At 44.9% G+C, this 22,491-nt stretch overlaps 1 protein-coding gene across 1 annotated transcript in view; it reads left to right on the top strand.

The window, feature by feature from the left end:
- Positions 1-16,415, top strand: part of LOC138568003 (NXPE family member 3-like) — a 540,599-nt gene extending 524,184 nt beyond the window's left edge. The window contains exon 5 of the mRNA XM_069646413.1: positions 14,616-16,415. Within this exon, the coding sequence (XP_069502514.1) occupies positions 14,616-15,148 (533 nt within the window). The 3' untranslated portion in view covers positions 15,149-16,415. The remainder of the gene's footprint in view (positions 1-14,615) is intronic.
- Positions 16,416-22,491: the final 6,076 nt, after the last annotated feature.

The raw sequence follows: 22,491 nt of genomic DNA, 5'->3' as shown, positions 1-22,491 counted from the left end.
CACGAACGGTAAGTTTCGAGTAATTCTATTGTCTTTAAAGTCTTTAGCAATGATGTCTCTTGTTTTGCAGGTTCCGGCGATGGCGGATGACGGGCTGAAGGGAGTTGAAGATGGAGTCCGTATGATGAATAGAAGCGCCTGGAAGCACGTAAGTAAGCGCTTGTTGCCTGCTTCACGATGCGCTCTAACTGTCTTTTATTTTGCAGGTACGAGTTCGGAGCGGCTGCAGGGTGCCGGAATACCCACTGGGGTTAATGTGGAAAGGAGTAATGGCACGTGAGTATCAAAGTTCCCCAATGTCTTTAAACGCACCTTGTTTTGTCTTTCAGATGCAGGATGCAGCGCCGAAGGCCTCCGGAGCGTGCGAAGAGTCGGTAAGCTTTTGTCTTTCAGATGCCGGAATGCAGTGTGAAGACCTCCGGAGCGCACGAAGAGTAGGTAAGCCTTTGTCTTTCAGATGCCGGAATGCTAACCTGTTCTTTCTTGTCTTTATAGGTGTTGCTGAAGACTGGATTCAGGATGGTAAGCCTTTTTCCTTAGGCCCAGGATCCGATGCAGAAGACATGATGAGCGTTCTGCTGCAGAGGATGCAGAATAACGCAAAGCAAGATTCATCCACCGGGTGTGGTTTAAATAGCCTCCTGTAGTGCTTAGGTGTCTCCTTTCACAGCCACGCCTAGGTAAGAAAAGAGTTCCTGCTTTCCAGAAGAGTTCCAGTGTTCTGAATCTAGGGAGTGGCTCCTGCCCCAACCAACAGGAAAAGTAGTTACAAACAGAAGAGGATCAGAGCCTCAGCTGGCAGGCAAGTAAGCAGCATGGTCTGCTGCAGGTAAGTCCACCCAAGCATTATGAGCCCGGCGCTTCCAGCGCTGGGACTGGGCACATTTATGAGCCTGGTGCCACTGGCGCCAGGACTGGGTCCAAAAGGTCCCAATTGGGACTGGTTGGCCCTCGGAACCTGGGTTATGGATCTGCTTCCAAGGGAGTTGGGAAAACCCTGACCTTTTGGAAGCAGAGATCATGACACATAGCACGGAGACTGCCTTGCTTGATTTAAAAAATCAAATGGACTCTATTAGAGACTCAGGAAAACTTAGCATACTCCTATTGCTTGACTTATCTGCTGCGTTTGACCTGGTCGACCATGACAAACTATGCCTATCCCTTACGAATAACTTCAAATTTTCGCAAAATGCAACCGCTTGGATCAAATCATTCTTATCAGAACAAACTTCTAGAGTTGGCATAGGTGAAGAAGCTGCTGACCCCATACCAGTACCCTTGGAGTACCACAAGGTTCCTGCCTTTCTCCCACTGTTACGCTCACCTGGTATCCACAGGGACGCCACCCAGTCGGGTTACTCACTGGGATGCTTCTCAGCTTTGCCCTGATGTGGTCTGCGGGGAAGGACTGTAAAATACAGGAGGACTGTGTTCAAGACTGACTGACTGGGGTAAGTATCCTCCCTCCACCCCCCGTATGCTTTCAGTCCCTCTGGCGCCCTCTCCTCACCTTGTGGTAGAATTAGGCGTGCTCTCCGTCCTGCCTTCTTTGCTGGGGCGCGTTGTCTTTCATGGGCGAGTGCGGTCCAGTTACTTCACTGACGCCGTTTGATATTGTTCAGGTAGGTCTTATTGCTGTTCTTTAGTTTTGTTGCTATCCTGCATGCCTTTCTTTGTTTAAAATGTCTCTTTTTTCTCCCTTAAGTATGCAGAGCTTCAGTGCGACAAACTGGCTTGGTTAAGCCCCGCTGGTAAATGATGGCGCATTAAGAGCGCTATGATGCGGTAAGTAAGCGCTATGCCCAGCGCTGCAAAGTCTTGCCTTTGCTAACCTGTGTTTTCCTTCCTTGTAGGTCGCTGTATTCTTCAGCGTGAGTGGAATGTCCGGAGTGGTGCCAGCCGAGAGGTGACCAGCCAGGTAAGCCTTTTGAGCAGTTCATAATTTGTAAATGTCTCTACAGCTTTCTTTAATGTTACCTCTATCTTCCTCTTTCAGGTCATTCTGTCCGGAAGGCGTGCCGATTCGAGGAAGCTGTTCTCAGTAGCTGCGAGTTTTTAAAGATGAAGACTGCAGGTAAGATGCTGCTGCTAATGATGTTCCTTTAGTCTCCTTGCAGGTTCTGCTTCTCCGAGGTTCGAGGGAATAGCTGGTCACGGAGAGCGTCAAGTTGCAAGCTGCAAAGTAACACAAAGCATGTTCTGCAGTCAGGGTGTGGTTTTATATAGCCCAGGTAAAGTAGTACCAGGGAAATTAGTTCCAGGCCTGCCACACCCAAAACACTAGACCGCATAGCTTGGTTCTTAGGGAACCAAGCTATGTGGATGCCTCCATGTTGGCTGACAATACAATAAAGTAGTTCCCAAGCACATTGTTGTTCATGGTGTATGAGCCTGGCGCCAGGACTGGCCCCATGAGGGCTTTTGAAGAGGATGCCAGGCTCTAGAGGCCGAGTCCTGACTCCACCTGGACAATGGGTATGCCAGAGGGGGTTTTGGGCGAGGGTCTTGACACCCACATTATAATATGCCTACACTAAATTGCTATTCTCCGCACTGGATGCCATGGGCGTCATCTATACCAATTTTGCTGATGACACTCAGATACCTATCCCAATCATGGGAAATAAAGACCTAGACACCATCACCACAAACAATACCGATTCCCATATCCAAAACTGGATGGCCTTTAATAGCCTCTGCCTCAATGGTGAAAAAACAGAGATACTTATTTTATGCTCAACAGCCCAACTGAAAAAACGTCCCCAAGATTAAACCTCTATCATCATTGATGACACGCCCTTCCAATTTCCAACCAAGTCAAAACTTTAGGGGTGTATTTAGACTCAAGTCTCACTATGACCAGACACATCAATTCCCTCACGTCTTCCACTTCATACACAGCCAAGCTTATTTCCCTCCACACCAAACTGCATCACTCTTGCCAGAGCCCTTATTTTGTGTAAACTTGATTACTGTAACATTCTTCTATTAGGATCAACTAAGAAAAATCCAACCAAGTTACAACTGTTACAAAATAAGGTCCTTAGAGAAGCCATAAGAATAAAAAAATAAAAAATGAGCACGTATCTCAAACCAGGAGAAACTACCACTGACTCCCCATACAAGCTACAATTCTATTCAAAACTCTTACTACCATGCATAATTGTATCACTCAAAATGCCCCAACCTACTTAAACTTCTGCTTAAAGCATAAAACTCCTTGCAGGCTCCTTTGATCCAACAATGACTTACTGCTATGTGTCCCGCGATTCAAGAACTCTATAACCAGAGACTCCTGCTTCTTTGTTGCTGGCCCCAGGTTAGGGAATTCTCTCCCTATAAGCATCCGTAGTGAGATTTCACATACCCAATTCAAGAAACTTCTAAAAACATGGCCATTTAATAAATGTTAACCATCCTGTTTTGGACAGCAGCCTACCCTTAATGTCTATAACAAGAGTCTGTTAGATATTTTTGCCTATCGTGATTTAAAAGTTATTTTCTGAAAATATGATTATCATGTATATATTGAGACCTAATTGTACTTTCATACCTTGTACATAACTGTATTTTTTTTATTTTTATATTCAGTTTATTCGGAAGCAAATTATCCATAAACCATACACAAAATAGAACTGCATAGTAATACAAAATCTAATTCAACATTTTTTTTAAAAAAAGTCCACGGCATTAACTTACAAACATTACATATGTATAAAAAAAGATTAAAATGTGCATGTGTGTAAATCAAGATAAAATCCACAGGAAGCGTCCAAACGATTCAAAAAAATGTTCAGGGTTTGATCATATTTTGGACAGTGAATGTAGTTCTCTGATACCAGGCCCTTCTCAAGTAGTCCACCATGCCCCAGGCCACTGGCATTTTAGCGGCTGAAAGCAGATAACATAAAGCAGGCCTAGCCTGAGACAAGCCAGCCGACCTAAGTAGCGGCAGAAGTGTTTTTTGTCTTAGGTCTGTGTAATGTGGGCAAAACAGCACAAAGTGTAGCAGGTCCTCCACTGGCCACTGACAGCAGGGGCAAGCTGTAGGTTGCACATTATGAGTCCAGCTTTTTGTTTGTGCCCCTAACCATAAGCAATCAAACCGGGCTCGGGTCAAGGCCCAGCGATCTGCAGGATTATCACTATGGAGCAAGAACGGCTGAATAGCGTCTGCAGATGTTAACACAATATGCCTTCTGTTTCCAAGAATACCCAAGGCAGCGGACTCCCTATTTGCCACCAAGATGGAATTAAACATTTGTTTGTATGCCCTGACCGCACAGGTGGTCAAGAAGATTGAGGGGCAGACAAGATTAGCACAATTTAACTGTCTAATGCATTTCTGGATGTACATAAACCAGGGGATTTTCTTTACAGCTGAGCTACTCACCAGGTGTCATGATGCCCGCTCCCGGGGAGCCGGTTCAAGCCCTGCGTCCCCGAAAACGGACATCCAGTCCCCAAGGAAGGACCCAGCAACCCCATATAGGGGCCCTTTGGACAGTGTCCTCGCGCCTATTGCGCCAGGCTCATAAAAGACATCAGTCCTGGCGCCTATGGCTCCAGGCTCATTATGGAAGTGCTTGGGTGCACTTACCTGATGCAGACCATGCTGCAGGATCCCGGCCTCCTTGAGGCCTGAAAGGAACTACTTTACCTGTGGGACTAATTTACCATCCGGGCGTGGTCGGGGAAGGATACATACCTGGTTGGAGGAAGGATACATACCTGGAACTTCTTCCAAGGCTATTTAAACCCCACCCGAACAGCCACACGTGCTTCGCGTTGTTCTGCATCTAGCAGCTGGACGCTCACCGTGTCTGCTCCTGCATCCTGACTTCTGCCACGCCTGCCAGCATCCTGGATCACCTGCAAAGGAAGAGAAGAAGAGAACAGAAGAAGGAAAAGTCCTTACCTGCTAAATCCGCATCCCGGAGACATCTTGCCGACAATCCTGAAAAGGAAGACTTTTATTTAAAAGCTCATCGCGTCGATAGGCTGCAGCGCCGCATTCCACTCACCTTTACAGGGCGCCTCCATGTTCAGCAGCGATCATCCGGATTCGCAGTCACGCCCCAGCGCCTAGGGAGAAAAAGACCAGAACAAAAGGTGAGAGAGAGAAGGGAATAAGGAAAGGTAAATCTCCATGTTAAGACTTACCTGTTGATTCATTCCCTCTTCATTTCGGGTCCGCGCCGCATCCTGGCATTTCCGGACCCCGGCCCCTAAGGGAAAAAAGAGACATCAGCGTTAATGAGCGAATGAAAAGACATTACCAAAAAACGCTCATTAAAGACTTACCTGATTTCTACAAGGATTTCACCTCTCATCTCGGGTCGGTGCCTGTTCCCCGGCATTCCGTACCCCGGCCCCTATGGGGAAAAAGACACTAGCATTAGTACATTAATGCATGGACACAAGGGGAACCTCTTATCAAAAAACTTACCTGGAAGCCAAGCAAGTTTGGTTCTCACCAATCCGAAAATCCAGTGAAGTAACTGGATACCAACGCGCCCCTGCATCAGAAGCAGGATGGAGAGCTCGTCCTTCCAGACCCTAAGGTGAGACGCTACGAGGAATCACAGAAGGGTTTCGAGGAGGGTGAGAGGGGAAAGTGGGAGGCTGATTGCATTACCCCGCAGACAGTTAATCCCCTATTTTCGCCTACAGAAGGATACTTCTGCGAGCCAGACAAGCCAGATTTGGGGGCCCGGTCCAGTCTGTCTTCCGAACCCTGCGCATCACCTTAGAAGAGGTCACAGCAGCGCGAACCAGGCCAGCGCCTCCGTGGGAGTCAGGTGAGCGTTACACCAGGGCTCTTATGATCTTATGTGAAAGAGTGGTTTTCTGGTTAGCCCATAGTGCCATCCAATGCGACACTGGAGCCAATAGCCACTCATCGGCAATCTGTAGACATCCCAGTTCTAAATGTGTCCCATAGTTTGGAGCAGACTGTGGTAGCCCAAGCAGTTTTTTAAGAAAGGAGTGCTCCACATTTTCGATTTTTGGAATCCTTTCCACACCCCACAGTGCTGCCCCATAATTAGTGGCAGTTTTTGTTTGAGCTCTGTATACTTCGAGAATTAATTTGATTGGGTGCCCCATGCAGTTATGTTGAAAGCGGGTCAAACCCCCAAGCGCCTGTCTCATCCTCATACATTGCTTATCGACATGGCCAAACCCTTGCCAATTCTCCGTAAAACAAATTCCCAGATAATCAAAGATGGTGTCCCTCGGGATAGGCTTGCCTCCACTCCATATCGTGCGCATCTTGAGATGTCTAACACCCGAACTCTTACATGCCATAAATGCTGATTTTTGTGAATTCACAGTCAGCTTATGGGAAGCCATAAATTGGGTGTAGACATCTACCAGGCATTGTAAAGCTCTGGGGGTACGGGCAATTAAAACCATATCATCGGCATAACCTAAGACTGGGAGGGGATGCCACCCACCGTGATATAGTCGGTATGGGAGTTAACCAATGCCTCAGAGACACCATTTATGTAAAGGGCAAACAATACCGGGGCCACAACACAGCCCTGGTGGACGCCCAAGAAGGTCTAAAAAAAGGCTGTGCACTGTCCGTGTTCCCCGAATCTGACACAAACTGATGTATGTTCATGGATTATCTGGAGGACCTTGACCAAATCCTCCGGGCAACCCATGGACCTAAGCACCGCCCAGAGCATAGCCCTGTATTTTATTTTATTTTGTGATAACTCATGTGCACTATGTATTACCTCTGTGCAACCGGCATGTTAAGCCTTCTTACTACCTGCGCAGTGATACCCAAGGGTTTGGCCGGATTAACAAATACAATACTTTTTATTTTTTAATGCATTGTTCAAAGTTCCAAAATCCAGGAAAAATTCAAGAGAGTTCCAAAGGTACAGTTCCAGGGACAAAAATCCAATTAATCCAATGTCCATTAAATAACCATTAAATAACCAGTTCACCAATCCGACAGGGACAAACCAGGAGCAATCCAGAAAATGCTTGAGCCAAAATAATCCCCCAAAACAGAAGTAAAAAATGCAAATACCAAATGAACGTCACCCGCAAAACAGCTGAAAAGGCAGGATGTGCAATTGATGTACATTTATATAGATCAGGAAGGCATTTCCTGATTAGTCATGTGATGCGCTGTTGTCACTTGACCGCCTTCCTGCGTTGCTGGAGTGCGCCTCTTGCATCACCAAGACACCATGGCAATCTCCAAGTGCGACAGAGAGGAGGTGAACCCAGACGTGAACGGAATGGGAGCCCGGCAGCATGGGGGCAGGGTGCCGCGATTGCCTTACATGGAGCGAGGACACCGGCAACATGGGGGAAGAGCGCTGCGACCAGCGCTTAGCCGGTGAGTTTGTGACAGAGTCCCCCTAATGCCCGCAGGCGCTTAGAATGCGCACGATGGACTGTGCAACCAACAGGGGGGCATGGATATTAGCAACAGGTTCCCAGGTCTGCTCCTCGGGCCCATAACCCTTCCAGTCTACTAAATACTGCAAACACCCCCTGGAGAGACGGGAATTAAGGATGGCATTGACTTCATACTCATCTGCAGAACCCAGTAGAATGGGAGGAGGAGGTTCAGAAAAGCAGATATAAGCAGGACAAGGTTTAACGAGAGATGTATGAAATACAGCATGGTTATGCCATAAGTCAGGCAGAGACAGGCGGAAAGATACAGAATTGGTGACTTTAGTGATTTTATATGGACCGGCAAAATGAGGGAGCAGCTTACCACAGCCAGGAATGCAGAGAAAACAAGGCGACAACCATACTTTGTCCCATGGTTCATATACCAGGGTAGGGCGACGATGCTGGTCGGCTGTATGACACGTGTACAACTGAGCGTCTCGTAGATGTGTGTGTGTCTGTTCATGGATGGACTTGAGATCTCTGTAGCAGCCGTTGACAGCAGGGATGTGAGTCGAAGGAGCCAAAAGAAGATGCAATGAACAATGGTGCTGACCATGAAGAGAAAAGAAAGGAGAGGTAAATGTTGCAGAGTGAGGGGCATTGTATGCAAATTCAGCTGTGCATAAAACATTGTACCATGTGTCTTGATATTGTAGACACACACAGCGGAAATACTGTTCTAATGTTTGTTTCAGGCATTTCTTGATGAAAACCAGAGGAAAACCGGGGATCGATACCAAGGAAAGAAGTGAGAGCAGTCCAGAAATGTGAAGTGAACTGAGATCCCCGATCAGAGACAATGATGGACGATAGACCGAACAGACAAAACACATAACAGAAGTATAAGTTGGCCAGGACTGGAGCTGTAGGTATGCTGGTACAGGGAACCAAACGAGCCATCTTTGTGAAGTAGTCAACGATTACTCAAATGGTATCATATTGTTTTTTTACCTTATGTAGGTCGGTTATGAAATCCATGGATACCATGTACCATGCATTATGTGGGATTGGCATGGGTTGATGTAGACCAAAAGGCTTTGCCTAATGTTTTTCCCTGTGTACATATGGAACAGGAGGAGACATAATCAATAGTATCTCCTCTCATCCCTGGCCACCAACACCATCGTTGTAGGAGTGTTAAGGTTTTATGTTGGCCAGGATGTCCATTGATAGGTGCACCATGTGACCACTTGAGGGGTTGTCTTGTTTGCGGCTTTCGGAGAAGTAGACGACCTTGGACAAAGGGTAAACCCTCATGGTAGTCCACATTCACTATTGCAAGTTGGTAGGGTGCATCTTAACCCATTCTTGTATAGAGGAGACCAATGCAGGTGGTGGAGTAAAAAGACAAACAAAGTATGTTTGTTGTAGAACAGTGTCTGGAAACACAGGAAGAGTTTCCCCGCCTGACAGACGAGACAAGGCCTCCGCTTTTACATGTGCAGAACCGGGACGGTGTTCAATCGTGAAATCGAAAGCAGAAAAGAAAATGTGCCAACGCATTGTCGGCTGTTCACACATTTCATAGTAGCTTGATCCTGAATGTTGCAGTGATCAGTATACACGGTCACTGGCCATTCAGCACCAAAGAGGTGATGCCTCCAAGCCATAAATGTGTCTTTGATGGCCAGCAGTTCCTTCTCAGTGACCGTGTAATGCATTTCAGTAACAGTGAATTTCCTAGAATGGAATGCCACCGGATGTAACAAGCCAATGGTGGAGCAGACTTGAGACAAGACAGCCCCCAGGGCAAATGAAGAGACATCGGCCTCTACCACAAATGCAGAATCAGGATCAGGGTGTTGTAAAACGGGGGCTGTGGTAAAAGCTGTTTTCAAAGTATCAAAGGCATCTTGTTGCACAGATGTTCTTTGATAAGGAACTGTTGGACTTGTAAGCTTGGTCAATGGAGCAGCAATGGCAGAGAATCCCTGACTAAAGCGATGGTAGAAATTAGCAAAACCAAGAAAAGACTGCAAGTCCTTAATTGATGTTGCTACTGGCCAGTCAAGGAGAGCTTTCACCTTAGTCACATTCATAGAAAGACCACCCGGAGCTATCCGGAATCCTAAAAAGTCGATCTCGGGGATGTGATACATGCTTTTTTCGGCTTTAGCAAAGAATTGATTTTGACGAAGTAGAAGTAACACCTCTGATACGTGTTTTACATGTCTCATATGATGGAGAGAATATGAGTATATTGTCGAGATACACAACATACAAAACCAAAAGGCATAACGGTATACTCGAGTAGACCAAAATGTGTGCAGAAAATCGTCTTCCACTTACCGCCCTCTCGGATCCGGACTAGATTGTATGAACCTCTTAGGTCAAGTTTCATAAAGATAACTGCTTGTTTAAGTTGATCTAATAGGACTGAGATCAGGGGGATGGGCTACCTGTTTTGGTTGTTATCTGGCCCACCTATCTGTAATCGACATAAGGTCGAAGGCCACCTTCTGTCTTAGGGACGAAGAATAAAGAGCTCGCAGCCGGGGACTGGGAGGGTCTGATATGCCCGTTGTGCATGGCTTTGTCTATGTATTCTTTCAATGCTTGGTCTTCAGTAGGGTACATATACCGGGGACTGAGGAACTGGTATGGGAGCAGCCCCAGGTTGCGGGGGTATGCCATTACCAAACTCATCATCTGGAGGTAGAGGGTGACGGCCGCTTTGGATTGCATCCAGTCGTTGGTGCAATACAGTATTAGCGGTTGTCATGTTTGCCCTAAGCGCCGTAATGGCCTGAATCAAGGCTGCTACCGGGTCCTCGGCAGCCTCCATAAGTCCAACTGAGTAAAAAGTGGCTTCTCAGTCTGTCATAAACTGAGGTCTGAGACAAACGTATACCTTCTTCCCCAAGTAACAGCCAGAGAAAAGCAAGGAGAATCTCTGCCCATAAATTGGGACAAAAGGTGAGACAGGAGACAGCACCGTCAGGCTGTAGGCAGGTAGAAAAGAAACAGGGAATTATTCACACAGATCTATAACTATGTATATTCATGTAACCCCCTATACATAAAATACCTGATCCAGGAATAGGTGTGTCTTGACGAGATGAAATCCTGATGGGTGTTGTCAACGAATCCCATATATTGCAAACCTAACCCAAACGGCACTCGGGCGCTCGCTAAGTGGGTGACAATATCCAGTTTCTTAGTCTCAGCAGAGTTCAATGTCCAAAGTTCCAAAATCTAGGGAAAATCCAAGAGAGTTCCACATTTACAGTTCCAGGGTCAAAAATTCAATTAATCCAATGTCCAGAAAATAACCAGTTCACCAAGTCCGACAGGGAAAAACAGGGAGCAATCCATAAAACGCTTGAGCCAAATAATCCCTAAAAACAGAAGTAAAAAATGCAAATACCAAACTAACGCCACCCGCAAAACAGCTGAGAAGCAAGGAGGTGCAATTGCCGTGCATTTATATAGATCAGGAAGGCATTTCCTGATTGGTCAGGTGATGCGCTGCTGTCACGTGGCTACCTTCCAGCATTGCAGGTGCATGTGTCTCGCATCAGCAGGACGCCATGGCAATCTCCAAAGGCAATGCAGGAGAGCCCACCGCCGCACCGTCTTGGGCAGAGCGGAGGAACCCATCCATGATCGAAACAGGACCCCTGGTGGCATGGAGGCAGAGCACTGCGGTCGCGCTGCCTGGAGAAGGAGCCCTGACCGGCGCTTAGAAGGTCAACTTGTGACAATGGCTTCCTGTCAGCTCATGGCTACTGCTGGTGGCAAGTTTGTACCCCTTTGGAAGATTGTCTTTGTCCCAATAAAGAACAATCAGTACACTAGAGAAAATGGTCTATTTGTCAGCATGTGCCTAAGAACCACAACAGGTGATCCCTGCCTGAAGTCTAGAGGTACTTTGCTTTTCTCCTCAACCAAGAAGACATGTCCCTAGTGGAAAAGCTCAATGTTTCCAGGAGGCACAGAAAGAAGATTGTAGAGGAGCAGTTACATGCTTCTGCAGGAAATCCCACCCCCTACCTCCTATATGTTGGAAGTCTGAGATTGTGCCGTGTTTGACACCAGCAGTTGTGCCAATACCACATTTAAAATCCTTGGAGTTATATTAATGCTAGTGATGTTCGAATTCTGTGAAATCAGGATAGCGATTGCCCAAATCAAGAAAACAGCAAAGAATGTGGTAGGAATGAAGATCATGATCGACGTCGAATCCGGACTAGGACCTGAGGAGCTAACTGATGAAGCTGTCATAAAATATGTAGAGGCCAGTATTGTAGCAACTGAAGGAACGAATTTCCTGTATCCAAAGAATCATAAGAAGTATGTGGGACGATGGATCTATTGTAATCTGAAAGGACAATGCAACTACATGGCCTGGAGTATCGATGAACATGTCAAATCAACCGGCACCCTGATGGGGTGATGAAGGTATGGATGCCAAACAAACACTTCTTCCAGTACAAATACTAGGATGTGGAAACAATTGAAGCGATGGTCGAGAACTCAACTAGAGGGGGGAATGTAGAGGAGCAGTTACATGCCTCTCCAGGAAATCCCACTCCCCTTCCTCCTATATGTTGGAAGTCTGAGAATGTGCCTTGTTTGACACCTGCATTTGTGCCAATACTGCAGCGTATATTCAAAAGAAGATACTCATTGAGACAACCCTATCGAATATATCCCCGGAGACGGCAATCTGAGGGAGGAACTCCCTGAAGGAATATGAAAAAGAGCAAAAAAAGAAGATAGTGACTTCACACGAGACATGTGCGACATCCCGGGATGTTGGCTGAATAGGATGCATAGATCTTACAGAAACTAATGACGAAGTAAAGTGTCAAGCAAACTTTTAAGTACGAAAAAGAAGATTACATGTGCATGAAGTGCTGCAGAGAATAAAACATTCAAAAAGTGTAAAGACGCTGAAAGGCACGGTAGATTATGTCATCATAGAAGCTGGCTACACATAGTGAATGGAATACAGGCGGAGCCACCATTTTACAGGAGCTGGACATCAGTATCATGAATTTAGTAAGCCAGGACCCATGAAGAGAAAAGGCGAGAATTGTGTTGCAGCAAGAATAAGCTGAAATTGTGGAGCTGCATGGCGAGGCTGTCTGGCCTGGTATCAAAACTGAAGCAGTCAAGGTCAGATATATATTCTGTAAAGGGGTGAACGTGAGACGGATGAATCACCTCTTCTTAAGGTGCAGAAAAAGAACACAAAGAGTGCAAGTTTTATTCATTTAAGACATTTAAAAACCTACAAAATGGACCAAATCGTGGTCTCCTGTCAGATGAGCCAAGGATGAAAATAGATTTGAACTGGAGTCCTAGAACAATGATAGTGAGTGCCTGCACTCCCATGTATTCCAAGAGACAAGGATACTTTGCTAGGCCAAGTTCAAAGATGATCTTCATGGCAGAAGGCATGGGTGATGAGAGATGTTGGGCTAATTGGGTGGGGCGGTACAGTTAGGCCCACCTCCTTGCACCTGGGTCTGGGCTTACGTGCTGCTAAGTAAAGCGAATGTTCCAGACATGGCACAAGCGTGTCAACCAATTGTAGAGGTCCGTATAACGAAGGACCTTATAGTGTGAAGACCAATTGAAAACTGTGTACTTAATGATTTTGAAATTACATTTTAGAGGTGAGCTTATATTGTCCACCTGACAATGGGCAGACAATCGCAATCCCAGTTCATATGCAATGCATACTTAAGCCAATTACAATCCCTAGTTTTCATTATTTGCCACGTAGTATCACGTCACCTCTGACGTATTTTCAGTATAAAATGTATGCTTTGTGAAAAGATTGCTGATAGAAAATTGAGCGAACCTCTGTTGATGTTCGTTGTAACTCCATGTTTTAGATACTTCTTAATAAAACAGAACTTTGCCATCTTCCTGAGTTGGTTTGCTTATTTAGACTCAGAGTTATTCTGCGAACCTATCAATTGCATGCATGTTACTAAAGGGCCCTAAGCTCAAGATCCTTACCAGAAAAGCTCTATGGCAGCAATATTGTACTTGAAGTTAAATTACACAACACGACAAGCAGTCTTCGGAAGAAGTATTTAATGGGTAGAAAAGAAAACATTCTGTAGCTAACCATCAATGCAAGAACAATAGCTGCAGCAGTATACTCCTACTGGAAGAAAATGGATGTACCATTGTTTCAGTGATAGAAATATACAGGCAAGTGGCTTTGGTGATCTGAAGGAGTCAAATGCCATGGTCCTCTATCCAAGCCAGAATGACAGACTTTGTTGGTGTCCTTTGAACCCTTGTTCATGGAGCCCTAGCTGTTATAGTTACCCCTGACACATCCTCTTACTACAGGCCCAACTGGCAAAGTGCATTTAGGAAAGAGACATTTCCCAAGTCAATACATTTTGGCTGGCATATTTCAAGCAGGTGTACCATTGCTTTATCGAAATAAATTACATTGTAGTGAAAAAATAGATATATGTTTATTAGGGATCGGGTATATAGGAGGTGTGGAGATACAGGGGTAGCTCTTGTAGGGATCCACCTCGCCCATTTACATAGAAAACAAAATGAACAGACATAATTTTGTCAGAAGTATATTACCCAAAAAGTAATTTACTTTATTAAATGAAAATAGAACCCTTAACTAAGCATCAAATGGCCCAAAGAAATTCTTGCTATGAGTAAATCACAACAGTAAAGTTCAATTCTACTAGATAGCAATATCTAGAATCCTTAAGGTTATTGTTAGAATAGGATCTTTTTGAAGTGTTTCTATTGGGGGCTTGATTTCATGTACGTGTTTTATGTTTTTTAAAACCTGTGCTTAAGTTTGATTTTGTTTGCTTGTGCTTTGTTTCATTACTGTGTTCAATTAAGCATTTTAATAACTGTGCCAACCAATTATTTTAAATGGGGAACTTTGTCCTCAGTCTGCTAGCAGCCAGAAAGCAATTTTGTTTGAAGCAATGGTTTCCTTTTTGTGCAATGTTCATGATTTTGGTTAAAAGCTGTTTGATACTCTGCCTTTTTGGGCATATTATACCTCATGTTCTCTTCTCTTGTGACTTCCTTCCCCTTTGACTTCCACCTTTTTTTTTGCCTTGTTCCCTCAGCTCTAATATCTGCTTTCTATGACTGCCTCCACTTTGACATCTTCACAGGAAACTCTTGACTCTGACCTCCTCCTTTTCACAGTCCTTTTTCTCTTAATTTCACAGCTGTCAAGAAGATCGACTTGCATGTAGAGTACAAGTCAGGCCCCCTTGCAGCTGTTGACCCGAGCAATGGCTTAATTTTGTATTGGAGAGCCCACGGGAACCCACTGAGGACAACAAAGACGATGATTGCAGACCTCCACTACATGTCAAACGACATCACCGAAATCGGAGGTGGGCCTGACGTGGTCATTGTATTTACCATCTGGGCTCATTTCACTACTTATCCGGTGGAGGTGTACATCCATCGAGTAAGAAACATTCGCAAGGCAGTCATTGACCTCCTGCTGAGGAGCCCCCAGACAACAGTGATCATCAAAACAGCCAACACGGGATACAAGTCTATATATGGGAGTGACTGGCTCACCCTCCAGCTAGACATGATCCTCAGAAAGATGTTTTCTGAGCTTCCTGTGGCAATTGTTGATGCCTGGGAAATGACCTCCTGCCACTATCTGACAGATGATATCCATCCCGGGAGGGTCATCGTACAAAATGAGGTGGACATGTTCCTCTCCTTCATATGCCCCCAGTGAGCATGCGGGAGAACTGGTAATTACTCAAATAATTCTATTTTATCTTGTGTGAAACGTCAACTTTTGAAGATGGTCCTTTCAACTGGTACCCAATGGTGGGAGAAAACAAATGATGGATGCCGAGAAGAACAGGATCTAGGCATTGTCACCATGCAGAAGATGCCCCTAGTCTTTATCAAGTCGATTTTCATAAGATGCTGTACCTTTCACTTTGCAATGGCCATTAGTAGGACAGACGGGTGAATGACACAGAAAGGGTGCTTTTGTCACCTCCAGTCTATGCCACAATATTACTAGGCGATTTTGATCTGCACTTCGATCTCTCCACTCTGAGCTGCTCAGACCAAATACCTCTCAGGTGCTAGTTGCACATTGTCTCCTCTGTAAAAATGTGCCACTGGGTGCAGTTGCAATACTGTTAGTTAGTTTTCTTCTGTGGCTATATAAACATTTAGTTTGAATTCTCCACCAATTGCTGATTTGGTTTCTATACTTGCACTCTTTAGGTAATATTGTTTTCAGCTGGTTAATGCCTTATCCATGTTGATCAAGTCCAACTTGTGGAGGTCCCGTTCATCAAGATAGGTACTTTGTGTCTGTATCAAGAATATGTAACAGTTTCAGACTATTTCCAAATCTCAAAAATTATATTCCCAAATTTTGCACTTTCATAACGCCAGAGCAAGATAGAGAAAAGAGGGAATGCATCTATCACCTGGCTTGCTTTGGTATATTTATCCACAATAGTAGTCAGAGCCATGCAATTATCAATAGTAATCTATCCTTCTGTGAAGCTTGCCTAGTTTTTGGATACCGGATTTGATTTCTCCAAAATTGAAAAAAATAGGGTGAAGACTATGATCTCCAAATGGCCTGGCTGGCCATGGCTTATAAACTATGGGAGTATGTTTGGGAAATATATTTATTTTTGTTAGAGAAAGGGTGTTCATAAGAGGGGACAATTGGCATCATATGAAGGGGGTGTCATATAGGTAAAAGTAAAGAGCGTGGTATGGCAGTGAGAAAAAAGAATTGGAAGAATAGAGCTAAAATAATCGGGGCAAAAGAGGGTTATAGCGAGAAAAAAGATTTAAAAAAAGAGTAAACAAATGTGTGGATGCATGTCTATTTAAAATGTGTTGCTGGTTCATCAATTTGTGAAACTTGGCTTTAATATATTGCAAATGGTATTGTCCACTGATGTGAACATTTTATCAGATAATGTATTTTCTCACACCAACCAATAAAAAATGTATTGATTAAAAAACACGTTTAGTATAAATGTTGCAGGTTATTTCAAGAAGACGGATAGACCTATCACAGAGTGGAACGATCCTATTGCATCTTTCCATAAAAGGGCACTTTGAATCCATGTATCCAAATGGGAACTGTTGAGTGTCGCCCCTTACATGAAAACGGTACTATTGAAATCATTAATCTGTTGTCTAAGTCGATCACCAAGGGACAGAGCCAGGAGTGCTGCTGGCCTCTTAGAATGCTATTAAAAAGAGTGTAGAGTGACAGTCTTTGGAGGTGAAGGCAGAGGCACACTGGCAAGATGGAGTCGAGCTGCCATTCCACGTTCCAACAAATAGGCTGTAAGAGCCAGAATTTGGTTTAATGAGCAGATTGAGGGTAATGAGCAGATTGAGGGTAATGAGCGAAAGACGTCAATGAAGAGAAAGTTGCATGTTGAAAGAAATGCTAATCTGATGAGTTGAGATGAAGCCTGAAAACACCCTATCAAACCTATAATTAACAGAGGTAATGGAGTTTTGAAGCAGGTTGCTAACTTAAACTCTGGGGTAAATAAGGAAGTGAGTGTTAAACATGGGAAGAACGCATCAGAACCCAAGAAGGAATAATGAATTGTTGTCTATGGAGCGGAAGGCGGGGGCATAGCTGCAAGGACTGTAGCCAGGAGTGGTCTCAAGTTGTCCTGGTCATCTCTAAAAGCATTGGATACTGTTTTGGGAATGAAGTCAAGTACCCTATTCATGAATGCCGAAAGAGAACGATGAAGTGTAAGCTGATGAGCGGAAGCTAGGTTAGGTCCTGGCAAGACCTGAAAGGGACTGGTTGATGGGGCTAAAGAAGTCCTGGGCAAAGCTAAAAGCATTTGATACCATTGCAGAGCTGAAATCCTGTATATCTATCACACATGCGGATAGTTGTGAGTGACAAAGATTACAAGAATGATAATCGGTTCATGTTGGAACACGCTCTCTATTAACCCAGTGAGAAGCTGATAGAGATCAGAAAGAGGGGACGTGACCATTTTATTCATGCTGAGAATTGACATCCAATAACTAAGATCCAAGCCTGATAAGCCCTTTAAGAGATATATGCTGTGAAATTAAGTCCAAAAATCCAGTCCATGTCTGATGAGTGTTGTAAGAGAGAAATTAGATGCATTCTGGAACATGTCCTCCAGTCCCCAACACAGGGCTAAAAGAGGTTACCTAAAGGAGACTTGAACTTTTAATGCAATGTAATGTACTGTGGTCTTATGTGTTGTCCTTCTGCTGTATGTGGTGGCCTCGCTGCGCATGTCTATGTCAGAAAAGTGTTAGGCGGGGCATTGTCCATGCGATAGATGTAGAGGCAGATAGGAAACATGCTGTTGATGGGTGCAGAATGTAAGTACCTGAATCTTGAGTTCGATCATTTTGACAGGGACACTTGGCAGTGTGTTTATACAGAGAGTCATACGCAAGATCTGATACAAGTGACCAGGCTCCCTGCGTCTGGGTTAGCTGCTGATGCTGGGGGCTGTGCTAGAGCTAGAGAAGTGAGCTTCATGATAGCTCAATTCATGTTGCTGTGTTTACTGCGAGGCATCAAGTTTCCATGTGGGGGATGGTGTGTGGAGTGTAAGGAAGTCTAAGATTTTAGAGGGGAACCAGTTAGGGAGAAGAGGGGAGAAGTCGAAAGAGGGGGGTATACAGTGGGAGGTAAAAAGCATTGCATACTATCCAGAAGCAAGATAGTTGGGCACTGTCCTGAACGATGATTAGGGTGGTCTGTTTAATGTTTATGGAAGTATTTGTTTAATTTAATTTAGTTTGCGTGGAATCTGATGCAAAAGGGTCCATTCTCAAATAGACCAATGCTGGTGAGTGGCCTGTGGTTTCTTGATATGTTTGAATCATTTAGGGGAAGGCTTCCCTTGGGTGGAGAATGCCAAGAGTGGGTGTATGTTGGATGAGATTTGGGTGCTAATCTCATATTGTTACTATTTTGAATATCCATGTTTTTGCTGAAGGTCAGCTGGTCTTCTTTTTGAAGGTATTTGAGTATAAAGTTCCAGGGTTGGCTTGCGAGGAAGGAGAATGAAGGCACTCTATATCATGTCCAATTGCAGCTTGGTATTGTTAGTCGGGCATTGCTCCTGGATCAAAGCCCTCTTGATGGCTGGTAGTCGGTGAATATCCTTGTGTTGGATTCAGGGCCACTGCTATAGAAGGGATGGCAGGCTATGTAAAGTGTGTTGAGTAGACCTCTCTTTCGATCGGGCACCACTGGCGTGTAGAGAAGGCTGGGGTGATGTGTTTCTATCTTTTCATTCTCACAACCACTCTTATAGATGCATTGTTGGGTGGGACTGGTGGAGTGGCTGGGGGTCTGCCTGACTTCGAAGGCTCAACACCCTCCCCAGAACATATGAAGGACTCAGCCAAGGGCAAGTAATAGTGCAGTTTATTGCAACAAGGCCAACAGGGATCAATACAAGAAAAATAGGAATTCTCCAGTACATGTCAGCTCTCCATGGCGTGCAGCATAGTTTTGTACGAGTATGTCGTCATCACCTGGGCCCTTCCCCAAAACACCTATCATCACAAGGGATTGGGTATCGAGAGTACTATTACCTACAGGAGAACCTTATAGAGGTTATTCTACTGGTCTTTGCATGTCAGGTGGATGGCCTGTCCCGTCCCCAAGAAACTATCTATTACATTGTTGCAGAGTAATGGGCTTACTATTGGTTTGTACCCTTTGCCATCCACCCCGGGCTTTCTAAGCTGTGATTGGTTAGAGCTGACCTCCCCAGGCTAGGCACTTGATTAAGTTCCCAGCCCTCCGTGCACCTCTTCAAGGTGATGTGAACGATTCTGTGTCTGTATTGTAACTTGTGTGTACCACCTTTGCCTTTGAGAATGCGCTCCTCACATAGCAACATCTGTTGCCATCTGCGTCTGACTTGCTGGGATCAGCTACGCTTTCCCACCACAGAGGTGACTGTCAATTGTCTCGTTCAGCTGTGCCACATGCTTAGGGACCACAGAGTTCAGCTCTGCAGATCACATTTATGAGGATTTATTCAGTTTCTCTGCATCTGGTCCCTTTGTTGCCTGGAGATTGGAATGTGTTCCACGTATCTCTGACCTGGGCTGTGAGCCTGCTTCGTGCTCTGTGGTACCTGAATCAGCTCTCCCATCTCTGCTTGTGGCTTTGGGGCCTTCTGTAATTTTCATCAGGTCCCATATGTAATATATATATATCTCCCTGTAGTCCCATAAGGTTTTTCGCATTATGCATCTGCAAGCTTTCTCAGGATCTCTTGTGCCTTCCGGTTCTGCCTAACTGAATTTGGCTAATGAAAAAATAATAAAAGCAGTGACAGTATGCGTCCTCTAGCTATAGAACTGTGTAAGCATGTCCTTTGTCTATGCAAATGTGTGTTTGTGTGAGGCAGTGCAGGACTGCTAGTATGTTTATGTCTAATACTGCTACGTTGTGATGTCACTAATGAAGTCAGCACCATGGCTTCTTGCTGCTTAGTCGAGACTGTCCATATAGGTGTCTCTGTCCACGATCTCTGGTTCTTCTCCAATATCTGTGAAGACTTGCAATGTATTCCATCTGAGAGGATACCTTTCAGTGTACTTGTCAATCATTGGTGCATTTGGGATTCGTCCGAAATAAGATGGGTGGCTGCAACGATTTCTGTCTCTTTGTCTCAACATGAATCGGGGTTGATGAGGGACATCTTCGGGACACTCTCTTCTGTCCCCCTCTGGTCGACCTGTCGACCACATCCTTATATTTCACACCTGTCGCTCTTGGTTGCCATATCTTCATTATCCCTCTGAGGTGTCCATAATAATTTACATGTTTGTCAAAAGTCCAGTCCATATAGCTGCATACTCCTTCTGGATTGCACCATAACCATTTTCCCCTCGTAGACCTTAGCGTTAGGTGGATTGTCTAGTATCATCGCCTAAAGTGGGAATAGCCAGTTCACTATTCTGTCTCTCAACTTGTCTCGTTCCTCCACTAATTTGTCCTTCGTTCTGCCTATGTTCACCTCCATCAGCACCTTCATGCCAATAGTTGTCTCTGCTGTCTTTCAGCACTGGGTGATAAAGATATTCACCACACATAGTGTCACTAGTGCCAATATCAGTGCTCCTAATACTACCTTCAGCCCGTCTGATAGCCATGATGGTATCCATGACCACAAGTATGCTATCCAGCTCTGGTCCTTTCCAGTCCCCTTGGCTTCGTCCTCCATCTTGGCATGCATCTTAGATAGATGAGTTACTCCTTCGGTCAGTGTGCTGTTATCTTTGTCGTTAGCAGGCAGGAATGCGCAACAGGAACTGCCAATGTTTGCTTAAACTCCTCCTTCCATTGCTGTGAACAGATCCAGAACATACCTATTCTGGAGCACCATCAAACTTGCTGCTTGGAGCTCTTACTTTATTGCGTTGCAAGAGTTTGTCATCATCAGCCCCCACTGGGTAATCTGCAGCCATTTCGCATTTGTATACGTCTGTAGAGCTGGAACTACTGATGTGAAAAACATTTGCGTTCTGCTGAATAACCTAAGTTCTGGTTGCACATCATCTAGAGCTGCTTCTGATTTTTGATGGCATAATGATGTGTACCAGTTGGGCGGCAACTTCTCGTATGCCTTGGATCAGCATGCCCAGTAGTGATCCATCAGTACTGCAGTGCCTATCTTCATAGATGTGTGCTTTTCTGTGCTACGGCATCCTGTATTATCTCCAACTTTCTCTTCACCGTCATTCTGGTAACAGAGTGCCAGCATTATCAGGGGTATTATCGGCGTTGGTCCCGCTTCATTCTCCACCCAATTGAGCAACTTTGCACTTGCATCCCACTCCTTCAGGCACTTGTCATTTTCTTCTTGTACTTTATTCACTGGCAATTGTGCTAGAGTATGTGCTTTGCTTCCCACTACCCCATCTTTCCATCCATCCTCTGTGTAAACTTAACCATACACAAGCATCTGTGGTCTTTCCCATCATTCGGGTTCTCCTCCTTTCTCCTTCACCCTTTTCCATGGGCAGCGCAGTTTCTTCAACAGAGTAGTCTTTGTAGCTCCTTTTTGTAGCCCGTCAGTTTTATATTGCGCATATGGCCCTTTGGGTATCGTGCATGCAATATATATATATTCTCGTACCTAGTAAATGACGTATAAGCTAAGGGGGAGACATCTCAACCCCTCCTGTACCTATTTGCATCACCCATGTTTCATATAAGTGTATTAACGCGGTGCTAATGTGTATACTTTGAACTCCATTTTGTGTCCTTCCAAACGCCATCTTTTTCTAGGCCCTCTGCCCCGCTGGCAAAATCTTCACTCTCCCTCTCCCGGTGGTCCCCTGAACCCATGCCCCCTATTCCCTTTGAACGCATCTGATCACCAGACCCTACCCCCGCACCACCTCCAATTCACCTACCATATACCTAATATAGAGTGGTCATATATTTTGGTAACAGTAACACCTATCCCCACTGTGTTCGAAATCGTAAGCCGCCAAAGGCCGCAAATCAAAGATCTTCGCTTCTGATAAGGCATCCGAAGGAACGACCCCTAACACATGCCCCCATAAAAATATAGGTCAGAATGCACCTATTTCACACCAACAACCCCCTTTCATGCAGTGTTTTGCTTACAGTCATTAGTTCTTGCATGCCAAGTTTTTTATTTAGCTTAGTCAGATAGCCGTACCTCATCTCTGTAAAACTGACTTTCACCCCGCCGAGAGGAGCCCAGCTGACCCACGTGCGGCCCGCCGGATCTTCAAGACACCAGCCAATCCTGTGAAGTCAGTCCCTATATCTATATACTGTATACATGTCTTCATCCAATCCTGATGAAACCCTATGCAGGAAACGTCAGTAGTGACGTTTGGAGAATTTATAATGTACTGTTTTTGTAATGTTCGGCAGAGCACTCTCAGACAGCAGAGTTCTTTGCTTCATTTATTTGCTTATATAAAATGTGGTTCCCTTGCAATTACTCTCCTGGTCTCATACCCTAGTGGGACGCATGTTTATTCTGTCTATTTGGACTAATGCATGCTAAGGCA

The sequence above is a fragment of the Ambystoma mexicanum genome, chromosome 1p, assembly GCF_040938575.1.
Source record: "Ambystoma mexicanum isolate Mex_15411 chromosome 1p, UKY_AmexF1_1, whole genome shotgun sequence".
NCBI lineage: Eukaryota > Metazoa > Chordata > Amphibia > Caudata > Ambystomatidae > Ambystoma > Ambystoma mexicanum.
The sequence above is the reverse complement of the archived record's forward strand: the minus strand, read 5'-3'. Positions and strand labels throughout refer to the sequence as shown.